Source organism: Phoenix dactylifera, chromosome 18 (assembly GCF_009389715.1).
Source record: "Phoenix dactylifera cultivar Barhee BC4 chromosome 18, palm_55x_up_171113_PBpolish2nd_filt_p, whole genome shotgun sequence".
Taxonomy (NCBI): domain Eukaryota; kingdom Viridiplantae; phylum Streptophyta; class Magnoliopsida; order Arecales; family Arecaceae; genus Phoenix; species Phoenix dactylifera.
This window is the reverse complement of record NC_052409.1, coordinates 8624730-8648901: the sequence shown is the minus strand read 5'-3', so window position 1 is coordinate 8648901 and position 24172 is coordinate 8624730. Positions and strand designations below refer to the sequence as shown.

Here is a 24172-nt window from a genome sequence, read left to right as displayed (position 1 = left end):
GTGACCAAACTTCGACGACTGACTCTTAGGCTGATCACCGTAGCTCTTTCATTTGGCGAGAGATGTGCTCTCATGCCCCGGAGGTGTTGGCCCAAATTCAGTGGACAGTTGGGGATGGCCAGTCGATTGATGTGGTCAACGACTCTTGGGTATTGGATATTCCTATTCGATTATGACCCAGGATGGTTGATGTAGAGAGCTCTATCCTCAAAGTGTGTGACCTCAAAGTGTGATGATGTTCGAGTCCGACGTATGTTTGGGGACCAGTTAGCGAAGAGGATCCTAGCCATTCTCGTGCCTCGGAGAGGAGGACCTGATAGTAGGATCCGGAGTTTGACTTGCAGATCTAGGGTGAGCAAATGGGGTTCGTGTCTCCAGCCCACTTGTGATTGGTGCAGGGAGGAGGAGGAGACCATCGAGCACGTATTGTTCAGCTATCTAAGAGCGACCTAGGTGTGGCAGGTGGCAACTAGAGGTTCTCACAGACTTTAACCTTGGTGGTATCCTTTCTTGATTATCTAGAGGGATCCATCAGCAGATCGGTCACGATTTTTTGGGGGTGTTATTGCCGCCTATGCTACATATCACACATGGCTTGACAAAAATGCTAGAACCTTTAAGGGACAGAGGCAGAGCTTGAGGACCATGGCAGCTAGGGCGGTTATGTTGGCATAGGAGTTCATTCAGACACAGGCTATCAGAGGTTCTGGAACAGTTAGGGACATCAGGGCCCCCACTCAGCTCTTGGAGCTACTTGGACGATTCTCCGCTTTTGGGAGCCCTCATCCTCGAGCTTCCACATGGTGAACTTCGACGGAAGTATATATGAAGAGGAGGGTCGAGGAGATGCTAGTTTTGTGATCAGTGACACTGACTGTAGACTGATCGTAGCTGGGGTGAGCCGACTCTATGATAATTCTATTTTAGGAGCCAAGCTTAGAGCTGCTTGGAAAGAAAACGCCTATGTGTGGGTTAGGTTGGAGGCCGAGCACATCTATTTGGAAGGTGATTCAGCTACTGTGATCAAGTGGATTCAGAGCTGTGTAAGAGTAGGGGATGAGTACTCACTACTACAGGACATCAGAGACCTCCTAAGGGACTATGTGGCCTTCCAGGTTTTTTATGCTTATCGTGAGGCAAACAGTGCAGCTAATTGGGTTACCTCGTTCATTGCACAGCACTTCGACGGCTGGATTTGTGAGAGCTACGAGAGTGCTCCACCTTCTTTTCATTATCTTTTTTTTCTGACTTTCTTCGATGTATTCATGTTAGAAGGGTATGATATATCCGACTTACCAAAAAAAAACACCATTTATACTTACATCCAATAATATGAAAAACTAGACTTATCTTCTCTTGATTTATTTTTATCAAATATTTTGACTCATAATTTAACAAAATATTAATCAAATCATTAATTTTTAAAAAAATCCAAATGCAACATTAAAAAAAATCTTTTAAAATGACTAAAATAATTTTATTTAATATAACAGCCATCAAAGGACATCAAAAAAAAAAAAAAAAAGTATGTATCCTTTTTATTTAAAGGTACTTTTGATTTTTTAAATAAAATAAATAGATTCACTAATGCTTTTAATTTAGGCAAAGTAAGTGTGTAGGTTTTATAAATTACTGCATATAAGTATAATAACCATAAATTTGGTAGGATTTCATAATTTACTCTAAATAATAATAGCCAATCATAATCTAAAGCATCTCAGGAAAGCACGAATAATATTTTCAATCATACTAGTCGTTAGCATATTACGTGAGTCTACACCATACCGAGATGCTACCCTCCATAGTCTCCATGAGAGTCTCTCTCTCTCTCTCTCCGTGGTGCAGTCAGCAGCACCTTCATTCTTTCCATTGACCAATAGTACTTATTTTACCCGGGAGAGCAATTCCGCCAAGGAGACCAGTGTACATTTCGGTGGTTCACCCACAGTGGCACATCATTTACCTACTATGGATGTAATGCTCTTCCTCGCAGCAGTTTCAAATAAAAAGCCATTCCGGTTCAGTGCTTTGTTTGCGGACACTGTGCTTCCCAAGGCCGTCCTGCCTCCCGGTACTAATGGCTCCGAATCATGGTTCTTTGTCAAAGCAAAAAAAAAAAAATCATGGTTCTTTTCTACGATACTTAACGGAAATTACTAAACTTTTATTTTTACAAAGGATTTGTATCACTAAGAAAGTTCTCTGACGAGGTTACGAGCAACAAAAACAAAAGAAAAGTATAGATGCTAATACTAGTACTAGTATTAGCAGTAGTAGGTTGGTAGGGACTGCAAAAGATATAATGGAGGCTCTCTGCGGCCAGCCGTACCCTGGGCCTGGGTCTAGAGATAGAGAGAGCGGCTGTGGTGACCCCCCCACGCGAAATGAACAGTCACGTCGCTGTCGCCACCGCCATTTTGGTGCTTACGGCCTTCGCCTCCCTGCGCCTTTCCCGTTTCGGCAATTCCCCATCCCTCTTCCTTATCCCCCCGCTCTCCTCCTCGTTGAGTTGAGAATGTAGAACACTCCAATGCTACTTCTCTCTCTGTGATCTCTGGTGTTGTCTTGAGCTTGGAATGGCAATGGAAGAGAGGAGGAAGGAGATGCTACGTTTGTTGGTTTCAATGGCGTTTCTGTTGGCCTTCTTCCCGGCCGTTTCCTCGTTCTCAGATGAAGGTCTTCGTTAGTTCTCTCTTTCGCTTTTTTTTTTTTGTTGGAAAAAAAAATCTTAACGGCTAGTTTTGGTGGTGGCTTCAGGGAGGGCTTTGATGGCGCTGAAGGCGTCGTTCAGCAACGTGGTCAACGTGCTGCTGGACTGGAACCCCGTCGCAGCCGGCGGCGACGCCAACCGCAGCAGCGACGACCACTGCGCCTGGAGAGGCGTCGTCTGCGACAGCCTCACCTCCGCCGTCGTTTCCCTGTATCCCCCCCCGTCCTTCTCTTCCTCATATTCTTCGCGTTGCGTTAATTCCCTTCTATTGTCCTTTTTTATTAATACTTTTTTGTTGGGTGTGTGTGTGTGTGTGTGTTCTGGGGTGAAGGAACTTATCGAATCTAAACCTGGGAGGGGAGATCTCGCCCGCGGTCGGGGAGCTGAAGAGCTTGCAATCCATGTATGTCTTCTTTTATTCACTTTAAACCCCCTGCCTACTATTTTAATATTACCGGACCCCTTCGCTTCCCCACTTCTTGAACCGAGTTTCTTCATTAATATGTACCTAAATCTTACTTTATTTGTTGGTGGGGTGCAGAGATTTGAAGGGGAACAAGCTTACAGGTCAAATCCCGGACGAGATTGGGGATTGCGTGTCTCTAAAACACCTGTACTACTAGAAACTAGTCCTTTCATTTGGTGTTCTTAGCTTACCCATCGTTTGTAAATATTGTGTGGCAAATTTGTAGGGATTTATCTGGGAATGCACTCTATGGGGATATTCCCTTTTCGATATCCAAGCTGAAGCAGCTCGAGGAATTGTAAGCTGACCGCTGCGAATAATTTTATCTATATTTGCTGTTTTTTTTGAAGAAAATAAGAGTCCTTTGTTTAGCTAATGGATATTTCAATGCAGGAACCTGAAGAACAACCAGCTGACAGGCCCCATTCCTTCAACATTATCCCAAATTCCAAACCTCAAAACTCTGTGAGTATTTTTGTTTTGTTTTGTTTTGCTGTTTTTCTTTTGTTCTTTTGCTGCTCTTTAGACTGTCTTGGTGATTCCATTTTCTTCTCTTTTTTATTTTTTTGGGTGTATGGTTTATATCTTCTGTTTCTTTGACATAATCTTTAGACATTAAGTGAAGTTTTTGGACTTGGTGTTGCCAATCTGGACAGGGACTTAGCCCAGAACCAGCTTACTGGAGACATACCTCGGCTTATTTACTGGAATGAAGTGCTGCAGTACCTGTGAGCACTTAACAGTCCTTTGTAGCTAAACGGTTTTCATCAGAAACCATTTTCTGCTGCTAATTGAGATGCTGGTGTTTCTTTTCAGAGGCTTACGGGGTAATTCGCTCTCTGGAACTTTGTCGCCGGACATGTGCCAATTGACCGGCCTGTGGTATTTGTATGTGATTGCTGCCTTTGATGCATTTGTTCGTGTTGCTGATTTTGATTCCTCAATTTGTTGACCTTCTGGTCATATTGATTCATGTTTGTATCCTTAATGCAGTGATGTAAGGGGCAATAACCTCACAGGAACCATTCCAGATAGCATAGGCAACTGTACCAGTTTTGAGATCTTGTATGCTAATTCTGCTGTAAGTTTGCTTCTTCTTGTAGAAGAATGGAATTGGTTATTTAATCTTGTTCCTGAATAACAGGGATATATCATACAATCAAATCACGGGAGAGATTCCTTACAATATTGGTTTCCTGCAAGTAGCTACACTGTAAGTATATTCCTACCTTTTTGGATGTACTTTTATGAGTTGGATAAAAAAGAGAACTGGTTGTTCCTTGGTGGCATTTTCATTTTAAAGAATAAGCTTTAAATGCTCATTTAGTGCACTGGTTCTGTTCACGTGAAAGGTGTTATAGGATTAATATATGACTTCTTGCATAGAAATTCGTGTCAATAGCTGCTAAAGCTGTGGATGTTCACTTCTCCCATCTATTGAGTGCACAATTGTGTATAATAAATTGTGTTATTTATCTGCACCTCGTGCCTTTTCTTTGCACAATTTCTTAGATTGCAATGGATGGGAAAGTTTGCTGAAAACAGATCTCTGATTAATTTGTTCTCTTATCTGCAGTCACAAGTGCAGTTTTTGGGAGCAATTTGGCTGAAAACAAAGATCCAAAATTCTTAAATATCCTGAGAAGTCTGGATAGAAATTGGATATATAATACATTAATACTAGAAGTATTAACAGAACTAAAGAATGTCATACTGTTTAGGTATCTGTATTTTTATTCATCTGAAAACAAGGATGGAAGTGATATGGATGGTGAGCTGTAAACATAGTAAATACACCACGATCATTGGCAGCACAGAACACCATTGGCTTGCAATTTTTGAGTGATTCTTGAAATATTTGTGAATGAATAATTAATAAATAAAAATAAAAAAGTTGAAAAAATTTGAGAATTTTCAATGATTCAGAGTCTATCATTACTGTACTCATTTTTTCATGTATTGTGATAATTTTGGGACTAATCACTCGTCCATTCATTGTCTATATTCTGATTGTAGGTCCCTTCAAGGAAATAGACTCACAGGGAAGATTCCGGAGGTGATTGGCCTCATGCAAGCTCTTGCAGTATTGTAAGCAGACATTACTTTTTCTTTCCTAATTCATTTTCCATATTATATTTCTTTTGCTGCCTTAACGAGTCTTTTTGGACCATATTGCTTGGGACATTACTGACTAACATATCTCCAAATCCTCCTGCACATTGCCAAAATGTTAACAATGAATCACTATAACATTTTTCTTTCTAATTAACTGGAGCTTAAATTTAATGTACCCACAAAATTATATATAATGTAGGTATGACTTGGGCACTACTAACTATTGAATATTCATATAAACAGTAAGTTGGCATTCACACATGCGAGAAAGCCTAACCTGTAAGAAAAGAATCTCAACTAGTTGTCTGTTAAAGTGTATCAGCAGATACATGTTAGCTGGAAGCTGTTATATTTGTTGCTCTTGTAGAATAGAATCAGTTACATTCTAATCAATGAACAACAGTTTGGTTCTGCTTGGTATGTTACCAAGTGCTTGTCATGCTACAAGTTCCAGACTTGCTCTGTTCCCCTGTTCTTTACAAGATTTCAAGTACTTAATCTTTTTTGAACTTGCAAGTTATGAGCTATATTAAGGTCATTCATCATATTTAGCAACCTAATGGTTGCTGATATGCTTCATATGTAAAGTCAGTGTTGCAGATTGGTTTTTGAGTGTAGTCACCATGACATGTGCGATCTGCTTTTATTTTCAGGGATTTAAGTGAAAATGAACTGGTTGGAACCATTCCACCAATACTTGGCAATCTGTCCTACACGGGCAAGCTGTGAGTTTTGATCAGTTACTCTTGCTTTATGTATGCAAAGCTTACTGTGCTGTTTTATAAACTCCTTTTCATGACGTCTGTCTCCCAGGTACTTACATGGAAACAAGCTTACCGGACCAATCCCTCCTGAGTTGGGAAACATGACAAAACTTAGCTATCTGTGAGGGCCTTTTCCTGTGTTACAGTCAGTTCTTCATTAACTTTGTGTATACTTGCTAATCTTATCAATTGTACAGGCAACTAAATGACAACAAGCTAGTAGGTACTATTCCAGCTGAGCTTGGAAAACTTGAAGAGCTGTTTGAATTGTGAGAATTTGTGGCATTATAGCTCATTTAAAATCCTTGAAATGCTTTTGGAAACAATATCTGTACATGGTCAGGTATTTACCAATTTCAGTATCTCTGTAACAGGAATCTTGCCAATAACAACCTTGAGGGTCCAATTCCTCAGAATATCAGCTCCTGTACTGCGTTGAATAAATTGTGAGGTTTCTTTGTGGCATGAATTATTGTTTTTGTAATGTTGGAGTATTGGATATTTGTGGCTTGAATTATTTTTTTGGATATCTGTAATGCTGGATATTTGTGGTGTTTTTCAGTAATGTGCATGGTAATAGGTTGAATGGTTCGATCCCATTGCAGTTTCAGAAGTTAGAGAGCCTGACCTATTTGTAAGTTCCATCTATGAAACTTCCCCATTAAATAAAAATACTATTTACACTTAATCAGAATGAACACTAATAGAGATACTGTTTCTACAATAAGCTCAAACACAAGCATTTGGTATTAGCAAGGTCCACCGTCTCGGTATCGGACCCCGTATCAGTGCCACACTAGTACTGTGTCGATATGATATGGTACGAAATCTTTTCGGCGTACCAAGTGTCAGTACGTCTCCCATATCAAGTATGATACAGTATGGCCCATACCGTCTGGTTCGGATCGGTACGACCAATCATGGGTATTAGTATATTTGAGCTAATATCTTGAGCTGATTTGTGAGCCACTCTGTACAGCCCACCACCCCCTTTACGAAGCTTCAAATGCTTATGATCTTCATTCTGTCAAAATTGCAGGAACTTCTCATCAAACAACTTTAAGGGCAAAGTTCCCTGGGAATTAGGCCGAATTATCAATCTTGATACCCTGTAAGAGATTACTGCTTTTCTGATGTCTGAAGTGTTTGTTAAAATTAGCCATCTTAAGTGTGTTCTGTCACGCCCCGGGTCCATTATTCTCACATGTTCATCCCCCCCCCCCTCTTTCCTCATCTTCTTACTATAGGGATCTATCCAACAATCATTTTTCCGGTCCCATTCCTGATTCTATTGGTGATCTGGAGCACCTTCTTGAGCTGTAAGTCAGAGACTAGACTGTTTCTTTAAGTTGTAAGATGTTTTGTATGTGGTTTCAGATTTTAGCTTAATAGTGTTCTTGACAGAGTCCATGCTGCACTCAGTCTCATTCTTATTATTGCTACCTCAAAATTGCAGGAACCTAAGTAGAAATAATCTCGGTGGGCCCCTCCCAGCTGAATTTGGAAATCTGCGTAGTGTTCAAACCATGTAAGTATGAAGTCATGTCTTCGCACAGTTATTATTGATTATCTTCTAATCATGCTTTAACAGCAGTAGGTACGAAATGTTGTTTTTTAGTTGCTTAAATGAATTCAAACTTCTGTAGTGATATATCTTGCAACAAGCTGTCTGGTCCAATTCCTGAAGAACTGGGACAGTTGCAGAACATCGATACTTTGTAAGTCCAAATCCATTTTTGTCTTTTTTATTTTTGTATTCATGTGAAGAACTTGTTCTCCTCCAGTCAAATGTTTATACCCTGTCGAGTTGCCTTCAGGATTCTAAACAACAACGATCTATATGGAGAGATACCGGTTCAGTTGACCAATTGCTTCAGCCTATCTTCCTTGTAAGTTTATCATTCTTGTTCTCTTTGCTTCAAAGACTATGAAAAGTATTTACTTGCATGATTGGGCATTTGATCTGTATTCAGGAACCTTTCATTTAATAACTTCTCGGGAGATGTTCCTCTCTCCAAGAACTTTTCAAGGTTTCCTCGAGAAAGGTATCTAAATAATTTAGTGCTCTCTCTCTCTATAACAAAGAAAAAGAGAAAAAGAAAATCCGACTTCTTTCTTCTCATCACAGTTATGATTTTCCAGAATATTAATATTATCTGCCTTCAGTTTCCTAGGAAATCCAATGTTGTGCGGAAACTGGTTGGGATCCTCTTGTGGACAAGATCTTCATGGATCCAAAGGTATTCTCGACTCCAAACTATGATTATCATCTTTTGCATCATCTCCCATTGATTATTTAACTCGATGGTTTTCTGCAGTCACCATTTCTCGAGCTGCTGTTGTCTGCATTACGCTAGGCTGTGTTACACTGCTATCAATGATGTTAGTGGCAATATACAAGTCTAGTCAACCAAAGCAGTTCATTAAAGGATCAAACCGAACTGTGCAAGGCATGTATCTTCCATCTCTCTTTAGTTTGTCAGCATACACTGTTATCCTTTGTGCAATGTTCGTAATTTACCATAGCATTCTCTGTTCAGGTGCTCCAAAACTTGTAGTTCTCAGAATGGACATGGCAATTCATACATATGAAGATATCATGAGGATCACAGAAAACTTGAGTGAGAAATATATTATTGGCTATGGTGCTTCAAGCACGGTCTATAAATGTGTACTCAAGAATTCTAAGCCTATTGCTATTAAGCGGCTTTACAGTCAGTATCCTCATAATCTTCGTGAATTTGAGACTGAACTGGAAACCATTGGAAGCATCAGACATAGAAATCTCGTCAGCTTACATGGCTACTCACTTTCCCCACATGGAAACCTTCTGTTCTATGATTACATGGAAAATGGCTCACTATGGGATCTTCTCCATGGTTTGGACATCTAGTTTCCTTATTATTCTCATCTGCTTTCATGATTTATACATCATTAATTACTTCTATTTATTTCAGGCCCATCAAAAAAAGTGAAGCTTGACTGGGACACGCGCCTTAAAATAGCAGTCGGTGCTGCCCAGGGCCTAACCTATCTTCACCATGATTGTAACCCCAGAATCATTCATCGGGATGTGAAGTCCTCCAACATCCTTCTTGATGAGAACTTTGAGGCACATCTCTCAGATTTTGGCATAGCCAAATGCATCCCATCTGCCAAAACTCATGCATCAACATATGTGCTGGGCACAATTGGCTACATTGATCCGGAGTATGCTCGCACCTCCAGGCTGAATGAGAAATCTGATGTTTATAGCTTTGGCATTGTTCTTTTGGAGCTACTCACAGGGAAGAAGGCTGTCGACAATGATTCTAACTTGCACCAACTGGTCAGTTATCCAGATTTGCACCTTCTGAACTATCTATCTTCATGTTGTTTTAATTCGATAACGGTGCCATCGTTCTAATTAGCTACTCGTTTATTTGCTGTTCTTAACATTCAGATACTCTCAAAGGCAGATGACAACACGGTAATGGAGGCGGTGGACTCGGAAGTGTCGGTCACCTGCATGGATATGAGGCTTGTCAGAAAGGCATTCCAGCTCGCATTGCTGTGCACAAAGAGGCATCCATCCGATAGGCCTACCATGCATGAGGTCGCTCGAGTGCTGGTTTCTTTGCTGCCTGCACCGAGCCTGAAGCCCGGCCTGGTGCCACCAAAGGCAGTGGACTACAAACACTATCTGGCTGCTGGTCCAGATGTAAAGATTAAAGGGAGCCACGGCGACAGCTCATCAGATGGGCAGTGGTTTGTGAGATTTGGCGAAGTCATTTCAATGAATACTCTGTGACAGTGGATGAAAGTTTTTGTCCTGCTGAAAGTAAAAAAAGATGGTCTCAGTGTATTTTTGATGTTTTGATGGTAACTGTGGGAACACACATACATCCTTCATGAGGATGGGGGTTTTGAACTTTAAGCTTGTTAAGATCTCAGATGGATAGCCTTGGAAACTTAAAGCACTTATTTGGCATCTGTTTGTGTTATGTTAGGTGTACACTGTTTGAATGCGCATGTACAATCTCGTGAATCCCTTCAATACCCCATGAATCCCCCATTTAAAGCAGTTGAGCAGTGAAGACTCTCCCCATGCCTCCAGTGAAATGGCTTCCTGTGGGTCCACTTGGCTCTGCAGGGTGGTCCTGAGGCCAACATTTATGCGAGTGTTGTGGAATGGATGGGATGGGGATGGCAAATTGCTTGGATAAATGGAGAACTGCTATATGTGAAGTTGGGTACAGTGCAGAAGACAAGGAAGAGTTGGAGTAGCAGCTGGAGTTAATGTGGTGGTTCTTAGCAGGATCTAGTGTTAATCGGAGACTGAGTTACGAATTCACCATATTTGCTTTTGTATAAAATAAACACGTCGAAACTCTTCTGCAGACTGCAACTGGATTATGCAGTGAGTTTGAAGTCAAAGGAGACCCTTGCTTAAATATCAATGAGCATTTCTCTGCGATTGGCTATATAATAATTGCCAACAAGAAGCCTCTCATCGCTCAAGCTAAGCTCTATGCCAATGAAGACAAACTACTAGTTTTCAGGATACTTCTAGTGCAATTTTACTGGAGTCTACATATTTAGCATTGATTGAATGCAGTCTGGTTGTCATACAAGGTAATACAAATAACTTCGAACACAACATATATTTGCATCAATATTCACACCATGTTACCACATATTTCTTAAGTGAGTGCTGCCTCCTCAACCTCTTCAGCTAGGGGTTGTCATTATGCATTCATTGACTCCATGACTTTGGTTTTTTCACCCACTTCTGACCTTTGTCAAGGAGCATACTGTAGACAATGTAGCAATGCAAAATAATCTCCCTACTTGGTTGCATCTAGCCTCTTGACTATCACCTAATCTTATGCGATCTAACCTAAACCTTGCTACACAATCTTACTCAATCATGCCTGATCATATCTGATCTGCCTTGATCCTACCTAATCCAACCATTGCTAATCCTACTCAATCCAACCAAAGCCTAGATACCCTATCCTACCCAATATTACCTGATCATACCTGATTCAATTTGATCTTACCTGATCCTATTCCTATCTTCCAGACCCTAGCCTAATCCAAGTCCAAATAGCCTAACCCCAAGGCCAAATACAATACATGTCGTGCGGACACGAGCACTGGACCGCCTGTTACGTGGAGCCATGGTCATCACAGGAAGATAGTCCAGCCAATTTCGTTGTGGCTGAATTAATTTTATGTTATTTTATTTTATTTATTTTATGTTGACCGGGCTTGTTTGTATATTGTCATTTTATGGTCTTTTTGGATTGTTTTCTTTGTAGGGGTCTTTTTATTATTTCTTGATCCTATATATATGGGTTCATGCACTTGTCTAGGGTTAACGAATGATTGAATGAAATTAGCCTCTTTTTCTCTGAAACTCTGGTGCGAAGCTATGGCCAGAGCCAGGTGAGAAGCCTAGTTCTTCTTCCTTCGCTTCTCTTCTCTTCTTCTTCCTTTTTCCTTCACCCCCTGCAGTTGTCCCGCATCAACATGAACATAAAAGACCTAAAAACCTACATTTGCATCTAAATTGGATTCAACATAATATAGCCTTAGGCTAAAACTAATTTTCATAGCTACACCAAAATCACCCTTGATATCCTCACCCCCCTTTTTACCATAGGTGCACAACATAAAGATATTCCAGCACATGGGGTATTCATCTTGCCATAACCACCCTTTTAGCCTTCATCAACACCTCTCTTAGGATCACTTGTCTTTAAATGTGTCAAGTGACACCCTAGTTCCCTCCACCCCATTTTTTGTCACATTATTCGATGACTAACTTGATCCCTCACTGTCTTTCTATAAGCCACATGTCCAATGAAGGAACACTCCCCTGTACAACTATTCTTGCACTAGATCCCAACTTCAAATAAGGCTAATGGAGATATCTTCTCTGTTACAAACCCTTCCTTCCTATATACCAAATCCATGGCATGCATTAATTTGATGTTTATGTCTTTGTTTTACCCTCACACCTTTCCTGAATAACCAATTTAACCTTTAAGGCTCTCCTTAGATCTAGTCTAAATCATATTTATGCCACTTCATCCTCATCCACTAGATCTCTTTTTTCTCCTCATAAAATCCTATTTCTCCATGCCTCCTCCATGTTATGACTCCAAGAGGAAGGAATTAACCTAACCCCTTCTTACATTTAACACTCCTTTTCATCCTTCAACTCAACTCTTTATCCTTTGGATCCCTTCGTCCCAACCATCCAAAGAAACATAATCTAGGAAATATATCCTCTTTAAATCCTAGCCTACACTTTCTCAATCCCCTTTTATCCTGTTAGTTGATGAAAACCCCGCACCTCATACGGATCTTAACTACTAGATTTAAATAGCTTTAATCTGAGATTTTAAACCAAGATCTTCTTATCATAGCCTTTGAACTGTTGGCAGTAGAGCTTTTAAAAGTAAAATTGTTGGAAGTAGAGCTTTCTAAAGTAGAGTTTTTATAAAAAGTTGTTTGCTATTTGGTAACTATATATATTTCTAAAGTGCTGTGACACTTTAACAGTATTTGGTAAACAAATTGAGAAAGTACTTCTGTATAACAAAATTACCATAAAAGACATTGTATTGTATTATATAACAGAGCATAAAAAAAATATAACATATATTAATACATAAATATATGATATACTATAATATTACTGTAATGTAATATAATATTATTATAATATAGTAATATAATATTATATACTATAGCATAATAATTTAATATAATACTAAATTATTTAGCATAACATATCAATGTATTATGATATAACATAATATAATATTATATTTATTGTATAATACAATAATAAAGGTATAAAATATTATAATTATTAGCGTACATTAATTTTTCATAATATAACATAATATTAAATTATTTAACATAACATATTAATGTATTATGATATAATGTAATATAATATTATATTTATAGTATAATACAATAACAGAAAACAAGAATACCTTTTCTTGCACGGAAGGGAGTCTGATCCACGGCTAGGATTCTTTATTAGGGCTCCACAGAATTTTTAGGTTTATAAAGGGACAAAGTATGTAATTATTATATTTTATTATGGGTATTTTGGTCAAAAAAATAGCTTCCGACAAAGTTCAAAACAGGTTTTTCGGAAAGTTCCAAAATGGAGCTTCTTCCAAAAAGCTATTTTTAGCTTTTTGGAAAAGCTAAAATAGCTTTCCAAAATTTTTACCAAATACTCTTTTTCATCTAAAAGTACTTTTGGAGGGTCAGAATGAAAAATCCCACATCAACTATACTCGTTTCAGAGCTTGGGCATATCAGGCAGGTGTCTCCAAATTCTGTAAATACGTTTTGGGTGGAAAACAAAATCGGGAAGGAGTCTGAGCGGCACGTGTGCGGGCCCCGGAACCAAATAATATTTGGCAGGGGAGCCTCGTGTTCTCCTATCATGTGCCTCCCACGTGGGCACTGGGTGTCTCACGTGCCCTGCGCAAGCAGAGGCGTGACATTTGGTATCAGAGCTGAGGACGGTTCTAGTCCGAGGATGGGTGAATGAAAGATCCCACATCGACTAGACTCATTTAAAAGCCTAGGCATATGAGGCGGGTGTCTCCAAATCCTATAGATACGTTTTGGGTGGAAAACAAAATTGGAAAGGGGTCTGAGCGGTACGTGTGCGCACGTGCGGGCCCTGGAACCGGACAATATCTGATAGGGGAGTCCCGTGTTCCCCCTCATGTGGCCCCTATATGGGCACTGGGTGCCTCACGTGCCCGGTACAGACAAGGGCGTGACACAAAAAGTGTTTTTTAGCTCTCCAAAAGCTCTTCCAAATAGGGCATAAACCATACAAATAAGAATATGAGCAAGTTATTACTCCACTTAAATATAAAAACAATAGTTCCTTTAAGAATAACAATAGATTCACAAGGCCATTATAAGCCATTTTCAGTAAGAGAGAAAGAGAGACAGTTAAGATTACGGAGAAGAAAGGAGATCGTAGGTGGAGGCCACGGGTTGAAGGCACCGTGGAGATCTCGACGGAGAAAGGGGCTCCTCGCAGCAGCAGCGCGGGAGAATAGCGGGAGAGATGACGGCTAGGGAAGGGGGCTAGGGTTTTCAACCACGGTCCAAAATAACGGCCGTTGCAACGATATTTTCTAACCGCTTTTTTCTTTTCTTTTTTCAATATTTGGATTGTTGACTCAATAAAATATACTTTCCCACTACGAATTTTATGGCAAGTATAAATAATAATATTTTATTTGGTCAATAGTGAAAAATACTTTATGTTATTAATAATGATTTAGGTAAATGATGATATTATTATTATTATTATTATTATTATTATTATTATTATTATTATTATTATTATTTTGATACTGCCATTATTTTTAGTATAATAGTAATAGCAATAAGCTTTTTAAATAATTATTATTTTAAATTGAAAAAAATTCAATCTTTATATCTTTAAAAGAATAATGGTGTTATTGAAAATCTCTGTTTTGATTCAAGAGTTGATCCTCTTTGGTTTTGTGAGTAATTCAGTATGATCTAGGTATGGCTTTGCTTGGTCTGATCAGTTTGCTCCGCTTGTTCTCCTGAGTTCATGAGTTCATGTTAAATATTTAATCTGTTCAACAAAAAATAGAGATTCTAGCAGGAACATAAGAGCTATTTAGGAAAAAAGGAGAGACTACTCGTGTTAATATCTATATCAATCAATAGAAGAGATGCATAAGCTTAAATCCTTATTTTCTAAACTTGACTGATTTCTTTCTTAATTTTTTAGTTTTAGCTCTTATTATTTCCTAGATTCTTTCATTGTAGAAGCCAGGATATCTTCCCAAGCCTTATGTTGTTTGAAATTTACCAACATTTCTTTCTTGCATCCTTGGACTAACTAAATATATCTTTAACACAATAGAAAAATCCCTATGGACATTTAATAACCACTAGATCATTAGACTAAATTCGGTAAGACAACATGGCTCCATTTAGCATTACTTTGAGCAGGTCAAAAAGCATTTCTTGGAGGGACACAAGCTTTTTTGGGTGATTGAGATGTTTGATAAAAATTTAGAAATAATTTTCTACTACCTCCAAAAATTGGAAAAATCTCCTAGAGAAAAGCTCAAATTTGGAACTTTTAAGACAAAACCTTTACTTGAGATACTGGATTTTGAGTCCTCGCAATTGAAGTTTTCTTTAAAATTAATTTAAAATACTTTTTATTACTATAATCGATTAAGTTGATATCTTTCTATTGCTATAATTATATAATTAAGGATCTTGAATTTCAACTTTAGGATGATGGTGAGGAGTTACTCTCTGCTCATCGTTCTATGATTGATGAAGCACAGAAGAAAAGAGTGCGGAACAAAGTCAAACATTGAATAACCTTGTGATCGTATTAGGACTATTCTTGTGTATCAATAATTTATTTATTTAAGGTATTATGCTGATAACATAGATATTGAGAAATGTTAGTAAATATTTATGTTGCTATTATGATTGTAAATCTATAAACAATTTTATCGTCATTTTGTATTTGGATGAGCAAAATGAAATATTTTTGTTGCTATTAGATTCAAGAACTACTCAATTTGCTATCGTAATATTCCAGGTAACTTGATAATTGTCCAAAAAATAATCATGTTATTTATTATATTATTTAGATTAAAATATAGAACTAATTTATATATTAGTAATGCTTTACAATAACAATTTTTGATAGTATAATAATAATAATAACAACATAATATGGTAGTAAAATATAATTATATTATACTATATTTCAGTAAAATTATATTATTATATCTCAATAATATGTTATAATAATATTATTATAACATAATAATATTATAAAACTGTTATTATACTTTATAATAATTATGAAAAATTATTAATTATTATGTTATGTAGACTAAAATAAAACAATAAATAATTTATAAATTAAGAATATTTTATAATAACAATGTTTGATATTAAAGGTAATTAAATAATTAAAAGCACTATGTGATATTTTTTTATTATTTTTTGATACTAAAAAGATTATTTTTAGTTAGATTACCAAACATATGTTAAGTTCCATATCATCTCAAAAATACAGTAACCAAACAACAAAAAGAAAATTATAAAAAATCAACTAGCAAAAGCTCTACTATCCAAAGTTGTGCCAACAAAAACTATACTACCTCCAACATTACCAAACAAGGCCTGTATTGGATATCAATAATAGGCCAAGCTCCAATTGTAACCTGTCATGCTCATTATGAGTTGGGGGTCACTTGATAAGCAACCAAACATTCTAGATTCAAGCCTTGTAAGCTACATCCCCAAGTATTGGGATATAGGTATCTTCCTCTCTCTTGGGCAAAAGAAAGAAAAAAAAAGAAGTCATGATTATAGATATAGTGTAGACATGCTAGAATTCATGGAATTGCTCCAGGACTGGATTAGGTCATACATTAAGCCAGAACTTCAAGCCATCAAAAGAGTTAAGATCAGGCTGGCATTAGCTGCTTTTGCTAGCCGGTTCACAACCCTTACAAACAGCAGATCAATGATACATTATAAGCTAGAGCGCCAACCAGATCCCACGCGCCAAACATCAAATGGCCCCATCACATAGATCAAACTCACCAACTGCTAAAAGAAACCAACTTATGTTACTGTGATGAAACTAATGCCAGAATGCAGAGTAAATTTTTTTTTTTGGGCATTAGATGCTTTAAATATTCCAAAAAGAACTCAATAATACAGATCCTTTTTATTTGAATTAGGATTGGAATCACCTTGAATATTGTGGATGCCTCATATTAAAAAAAAGAAAACATTTCTGAGCCACATGCTTTCCTACAATTCAGGAAACATCATCTGTTTCCACAGTTTTCAACCACCCTTTCTTCACAATAGAATTTGCAAGCTTTGAACATTTCCGAGCCAACTCTAGTTCACGACTCTTCAAATAATGATCTATAAACAGCACAAAAGTGTGCACATCAGACCATTCACCCTTCTGGTCAGCCTTTTCCTGGAGCAGTTTGGCTTCATCCACCATACCCTTTCTTAAGTATGCTTCTATGACTGTGTTCACCAGCCTTATATCATAGTTCACACAGCCAGATTCCCACTCCTCAAAGCATCGCTTCAGTCCATCCATATCATCTAGTTTTCTAAGAGCCTGAAGCATGATGAGATAGTTCGTGTTAGTAGGCCTTGGAACCCTAGCTTTAAACGAATTCCAGACCCTGCTGACCTCTGATAGATTACCAGCGGCAGCATATGAGCTTATAAGCAAACGGAATGGTGACAACTCGTGGCTGCCCAAGACTAATTCAGCCTTCTTGAGGGCAGTCTCAGCTTTCTCAAAAAGGCCAACTGAATTATAGAGTGAAGCCAGATGACAATATGTAAGACAATCTGAGGCACCTCGACTTTCCTCCATTTCCTGTGTAACTCTCTCAACAGAGACCATGTCACTCACTGAGGCATAGCTTTTCATTATGATCCTATATGTGCAACTATCTGGCAGGACATTACTCGCCTTCATTTCTTGGAATAAGATTGGGACCATTTCCAGCTGGCCTAACTTCATATAAAGACTCATTAGGTTGTTATAGATGAGAACATTAGAAGCAAACTTCAGTTCCTTCATTTTCTCCAAGAGGGCAACGGCCCTGTCCGTCATTTTTCCTGAACAGTAACAGTTGAAAAGAGCTCCATAGGTTCGCTGGTTCTTGGCAGGTTCTGGGAGATTTGAAAAATACTCCTCTGCAGATCTTACTCCCTTGACTTTTGATATAAGATCTAAGCGTACTGCATGGTAGCCATTTGGCATTTCCATACTTCTCTTTTCCATCCAATGCATCATCTATCAAGAAGTCAGTCAGAAATAAAAATGTGACCTTAAGAATCATGAAAAATTAAAATAAAAGATGAAAAACTAAAGAAAAAAGGATGGATAGCAATGACAAATCGATACAGGATAGCAATGACAAATCGGAACTAGTTAGCAATGACAAATCGGTACTAGTTTCAATGATAAATATATAGATATATAGATATATAGATATAAGAAATATACTATTTTCAAACAATTTAATATACATGTAGTAGTGGTGGTTCAAAAATTGTTTTGACATTAGAAAAAGGAGCACCTATAAATAAATACGACAACAACATTCTTAAAAAAACAGATAATCAATGATAAAAGAATACTTCCTTGTCAACTTCCCTGAAATCCAAGATTCCTAAAATGGAACAGCAACAGAAGTTGCATAGAACGGGAATCTGTTGATCTTCCCATAAATTTCTTTTTTTTTGTAATATTTGTTTCTAGAAGAAATTATACAAAGCTTGCCCTGCCCAATATGGATTGCATTGCACTCAAAAGATCCTAAAACAATATGGTGATCTTGCATGTCCCAAATATGTGATTTGGCAACTGCAAGTTGTCTATAATTACATTCATATTTCCTTTCACAGCCTAACAAACAAATAGGCAACAAGAAAAGGTTAGATGACAGGCATATGTTAAAAATGTCTCAAAACATAAAAATCACATAAAGATGGGACAACACATAGAACGATAAAAGGCATGTCTCAAGAAACACATATAATGTACTGTCCCAAATGGATTTTACTAATTAAGTGAACAAATCAAGTGAAGAGTAAACTAAGGCAAATTTAAATTCATTCAAAGCGCAGACACCTAAAGCCAACAGGAGTTGGAACAAAGATACATGCAATGGAATGTGAAGTAACATCTAAATTAATTGGAAAATATGTTGTGAGGGGAAAAAAATATATGATGTGCTTAGAAAGCCAACGGATTAAAAATGAAATGCCCTAAGATACTTGGTCCTGGAAGCTAGAGGCCTAAGAGGCAGTCAACAAAATGAAGGCTGAATACAAGAAATTGAAAATCTATAAAAGAGTAAGAAGTAAAAGATTTTCAAAGAGTGAACGAATATAAAGGATGAAGAATGTGGTGTTTGGTGCAGATGATAATACATATGCGAGCCAACAGACATAGCAATGGGGAAAATAAATCACATCAATGCCATGCATGAGGAATGCTTTTTTTGAGAATAATAATAAAACCATGGACAGATGGAGCATATGATAAGGCTCATGCAATGGGGCTAGAAAGGAGGCATACAAAAGGGATGACGGAGGTAGAGACCGTATAAGAGGTTTATTAACCATACAATCACATAGAAGAGTCCTAGCAAGAAAGGAATGCGGCTGCGGAACCAGATGGTATACAAATTGAAGTATGAGGGCTGGTGGAGTCAACCAGGTTGGCTTTACTGATGCTTTTAGAGAGAGAACGAGAGAGAGGTAAAAGTTTGTCTGGAGAATCAGAAAAATCAGAAATGTACCAACTAATAGAACAGAGATATATGAAACATCCATACTTGTAATTATCAGCTGCTGTATAGAGCTACATGAGGGTATCAATCATAGTCTAATTTATTTATTTGTTTACTACTTCACACTATCTACAAAAGGGTAGATTAGTAAAGAGAACATTTTTTGTTTCCATGGCAACTAATGCTTAGCAAGGAAAATATCTTGAGCTTCAACTTCTTGTATATCTGTTCTTCAGATATAAGTAGTTTAGCTTTTGCTTTACTCCCAGAAGTATAGAGTGCTAAGTGAATCATGTTTTACTCTCAGGGAGAGAAGCCACGGTTACCACTTCATATATGATAGCAAAAGTAGCATCCATGAAGCAATCAGGGAATTTTATTCAATACAAAATGACATCTAAAGGGACATGGTTATATTACCATCCTTCTAGTAATTATTAAGTATGTAATCATAATTACAAGTAACAAAATAAACTATTTTACAATTGTTTTAATTTGATAAGCAAGCTAACTTTGACTCACTTCATCCACATTTAAGCAGTAACTTCTTAAACATACAATCCACTTATAAACTACCCACAAATACAGGTTACAAACTCTAAATATGGGATCATCACACTGAAAACTAAATAAGCATGATACAAAAGCACAAACACTTGACTCGGTTCATTATATTGAAGTGATAATGGCCACAGAAATATATGATCTCAGACCTCAAAAAGAACCTTCTTTTAGCCGCCCCAATTCTGAGAGTTATCGAAACAAACTCCAACCAAATGAAAGATAGCTAGAAATTAAAATACTGATGTAGATCATATCGCACTTGTAATCTAACCAAAAATTATCAATACAATTTCGAGCATGCAACACCTATCAAGGTTAAGTTCAAGAATACAAGACGATCTGAGACCAAAAAAGAAGCTTTTTAATCGGATTAAACGATGAAATAATATGGCTGGGAGATGGGGAAGGAGAGAGAGAAGATTTGGCCTCACCTCGAGGGCGTGCTCGTGGCGGCGGTACTTGCGGAGTTCGCGGATGTGCTTCATAAGCTGGAGTGCCGTCATCCTCCACCCTTCCATCTCCCACTGATCCAGCGTCGCCGTCACTCTCCCCTCTGGGGCGCCGCCTAGTGCCGACAGCCGGCGGTACAGCGGCTTCCATTCCGCCTCCTCCCTAGCCGCCTGCGCCTTCATCTCCGACGCCGATGCGGTGGTGAGTCTTCTGAGCACCGCCGGCCACCATGGCGGCGCACGGATCGGGTTCTTCGCCATGGTCCTTGGAGCGAGGTAGGGTTTCTGGGTCGGTCCGGGAGGAGGACGAGGTCGAGAAACCGTACCTCTGGGTCGTTTCGGGAAGGTTGGAAAGGGGGGAGAGAGAGAGGAGCAGGATTTTATTGGAGAGCACTCGCCGGCGTTTGGATTGGCGCTTCGCCGCCCGACTACGGCGAGGATGATAGAAGGGGACCGAGCGGGATTGCTCCAAGATAAATGGACCGGTGGTATCGTGTCAGCCGGAGCTGTCGGACCGGGCCGAGGGTGGGTCGGATCACAGCTTGATCTTATCGTGCGTTGGTTCGGGTCGAGCCAGTTTAGACCAGAGACGTTACCAGATGATCTACCACACTAATGCTTTGCCTTTTTTTTTTAAAAAAAAAAAAATCAGATTTATTATACCAATCTATTATACATACATCCACAAAAATTAAAAAATAAAATATTCAAAAAATTAGAGAAAATATCTATCATAGTATTCCATGATGTAGCCCCATGAGATTGGTCATATATGATATCACCTAATCTGCAACACTATTAACTTCATTATAAACATATGTCACCTTGTCAAATATAGATTTGCTTTCGTTCTCCAACAATTCTGTATTAAGGAATGAGAAATGAGATCTATCATGGTGCTTTGCCTTTTCGGATCACCGTCCAAGCCTTTTTTGCTGCAAAGAAAACCAAAGGCAGCTTCTCCTTCTTCTATAGCTTGAAAAGGTTAACCAGATTTGATTCAAACTAGTAAAATGCCCATGCCATGCACATGGACAAACTATCTAAATTATGCTTACTTAGCAAATGCCACATGCAATGCACATGAAAACCCTTTTTCTATAATGATTATAATAAAATTTATATGTTCAAAATTGGTACACAACAATTCTTGATGCTCATCTTATTATGATACAATGTGAAGAATGATTTTGCAAAACACAAAATATTACTTACCAAGGGATCCTTAATATGGGGTATACTAAACAAATCACATCGCTTAAAATTGCTAATCATGAGTTGGTAATATGCAGTGTTTACTTGTGTGGTAAGATACTAAAGAGGTCCCAAAATCATAAAATTGAAGATTTCTATCCTGAGAAAAAAAAATTAAATTCATTTTTTCCTCTCTTTGATACTTTCAGATTTTGCATTTTGAACTTTCAATTGTTAATAGTCAAAGACTTGCTCAAAAATCTCAGATTTTAAAATATAATTTTTTTTAACTTCATGAAGAAAATGAAATAATAACTTTTAAATCTGAAAATCTCCAAATGCAACCTTGGCATTTTCCAGAAGAAAAAGAATTTAACCGTTTGCAACCTTGGCATTTTCCAGAAGAAAAGAATTTAACCGTTTTCTTCTCAAAACAGGCTGCAAAAAGCTGTTTGCCGATACAGGGGATGCTTTTCTTGCAAAAAGCAAAACAGACATGCTAGGGATATTTGTAAAGTTATTGCATTACTAAATGGTGGCTTTTTCAATAGAAAGTTATTTCTTCTGCCAGTGATGTTAGCCTTTTTTTGAATTCTTCTTTCTGAATATAAGGCTGAAAATGGGTAGAATACAGATATATCAATATTCATATCAATATATCAATATTTATATCAATATATCCATATTCATATCAATATAAATGCATATATGAATATTAAACAGATACCCAAATTATTATCCATGTTTGTTCTAAAAGGATAGCGATGCAAATCAGATGTTAAACATATTCATATGGATGCAAGTTGAATATAAATTGATCCATATTTTCTCTATCCAAATGCAAATATAAATTCGTTATTGTTCAAATATAAAATGAACTTTAAGCATAATTAATATAAAAGATGTAAACAGAATCTACCATCGAGATCATATGTGATGCACAACAAACAAGTAACAACCTAAAGTGTAGTTATTAAACTTGCACGGAAATCGATTTGGCCAAGGATCTCGATCATTAATTTGGCATAAATTTTGTATTTAAAATATATTAAAACTATAAATTATTTAAACAAAATATACTATAGAAGTATTAAAAATTTATACATATGATACCACTACTACTCTTTAACTACAACAAAAATAAAAAATCTTGAATTATCTATGTTTTAAAAAACATGTAAGGAAAATATTATACGCAAATATAAGAATATATTGATATTTTTATATATTTTAAACAAAAAGGTTTCAATTCCTCTACATGTGGTATATAAATGGTTTTTAGGTGTTTTTTACTGGATATCTAGATATGGATCTGGAAAAATTTAAAATCTAGCCCTGTATCCAGCAAAATTTTTAAGCATGTAACCAACAAAATTTTTAAGCATGTAATTGGATCAGATACCTAGTACAATTGATAGATAGCTAATTATTAAGATTGTGTAATTATAATTACAATACTATAGATATAGCTAGTATTACTCTTTGTGTACAATTCTTATTTATGCGAGCTGCTTGGGTATAATTCTTATTCATATGAGCTAATTAATTCAATAAGAGTATAAGATTTTGATCAAATTAGGGAGGATAGTTTAGACATTTCCACAAGTACGATCAAAATCAGAACTTGTTTTTTTAAGTACTAAAGATTTAAATCCTAATTATAGTGAATCTCTCTAGAAAAATGGGACACTTGACAATGAATCTCTCTAAGAAAAAATGGACACTTATCAAATGCCTGCTCATAGTTTCTCATGCCATCTAGTACTAACTCAATAATCAACCATCTTACATTAATATATATAGCACATAGTTGCGAGAGCCTCGTATACTAGGATATATATATATATATATATATATATATATATATATATATATATATATGCGCTATTTTTGTATTTCAAATCTTTGACGCTCAGTATCACAATGAAGCAATTGCACCAAGGCCCGCCCTCTATGAGTCATCTAACATGTATCACACTAATTTTTAGGTTAGACCAATAATCATGCAACATATAGAATATCTTGTATGTGCAAAGTAGGCGTCCCCTAGCATTTATCCAGGTACTGAAGCTCTTCGTCGTACTGAGTACCTTCATCCAACTTGCATGCGATGACATGAGGAACAAATTGCGCACAGGGGAATGGGGATGCTTCAATGTAATCTTTTGCACAACAAGGTAATTTGGCATGCTCCAAATCCAAGCATCTAAATTTTTAACTCCATAAGTCATGGACAGGACTGCAATTTAGCGTCAACTTAGTGCAGTTCGGATGTTATTAGCACTGTACACAACAGCTTACGTAAGATTCAATGAAGTACAAAGCCAAAGATCTTTGAAATTTTAATTATTTTTAGTTAATCTTATTTGAACATTACTCTCCCATAACATCTGTAAAATGCTGTCACCCTGTCATAACAAGGTATGACTGCTTATCACAGCAATAACTTTAAAGAACACTACACAACATTTTTTTCATCTAAGCATTATTATCTAGAAATTGTAATAAAAAAATAGAGG

General features: G+C 37.2%; 2 protein-coding genes across 4 annotated transcripts; one reads left to right on the top strand and one right to left on the bottom strand.

Annotated features, from left to right (window-relative positions):
• The first annotated feature begins 2356 nt into the window (after positions 1 to 2356).
• Positions 2357 to 10038, top strand: LOC103721746 (LRR receptor-like serine/threonine-protein kinase SIK1). Of its 2 annotated transcripts, none has more exons than XM_039115600.1 (27): positions 2357 to 2676; positions 2758 to 2920; positions 3042 to 3113; positions 3252 to 3323; positions 3403 to 3474; positions 3570 to 3641; positions 3833 to 3904; positions 3993 to 4064; positions 4170 to 4241; positions 4321 to 4389; positions 5193 to 5264; positions 5945 to 6016; positions 6105 to 6176; positions 6253 to 6324; positions 6430 to 6501; positions 6618 to 6689; positions 7095 to 7166; positions 7303 to 7374; positions 7512 to 7583; positions 7702 to 7773; positions 7873 to 7944; positions 8029 to 8100; positions 8198 to 8295; positions 8374 to 8505; positions 8596 to 8934; positions 9013 to 9383; positions 9498 to 10038. In XM_039115600.1, exons 1-27 carry the CDS (start codon positions 2577 to 2579, stop codon positions 9843 to 9845), a joined length of 2988 nt encoding a protein of 995 aa, XP_038971528.1. In that variant the 5' UTR covers positions 2357 to 2576; the 3' UTR covers positions 9846 to 10038. The 2 variants fall into 2 exon arrangements, with proteins under 2 accessions (XP_038971528.1, XP_008810291.2); XM_008812069.4 differs by having other exon boundaries at positions 2358 to 2676; positions 8222 to 8295.
• Positions 10039 to 16480: 6442 nt separating this feature from the next.
• On the bottom strand, positions 16481 to 20922 carry LOC103721748 (pentatricopeptide repeat-containing protein At4g01990, mitochondrial-like). 2 transcript variants are annotated; one of them, XR_606349.4, is made up of 3 exons: positions 20442 to 20922; positions 16864 to 17942; positions 16481 to 16714 (listed from the first exon to the last, which is right to left on the bottom strand). XR_606349.4 is itself a non-coding variant. In XM_008812071.3 (2 exons), exons 1-2 carry the CDS (start codon positions 20718 to 20720, stop codon positions 16932 to 16934), a joined length of 1290 nt encoding a protein of 429 aa, XP_008810293.1. In that variant the 5' UTR covers positions 20721 to 20922; the 3' UTR covers positions 16742 to 16931. The 2 variants fall into 2 exon arrangements, 1 of the variants encoding a protein (XP_008810293.1); XM_008812071.3 differs by lacking the exon at positions 16481 to 16714 and having other exon boundaries at positions 16742 to 17942.
• Between the last annotated feature and the right edge of the window lie 3250 nt (positions 20923 to 24172).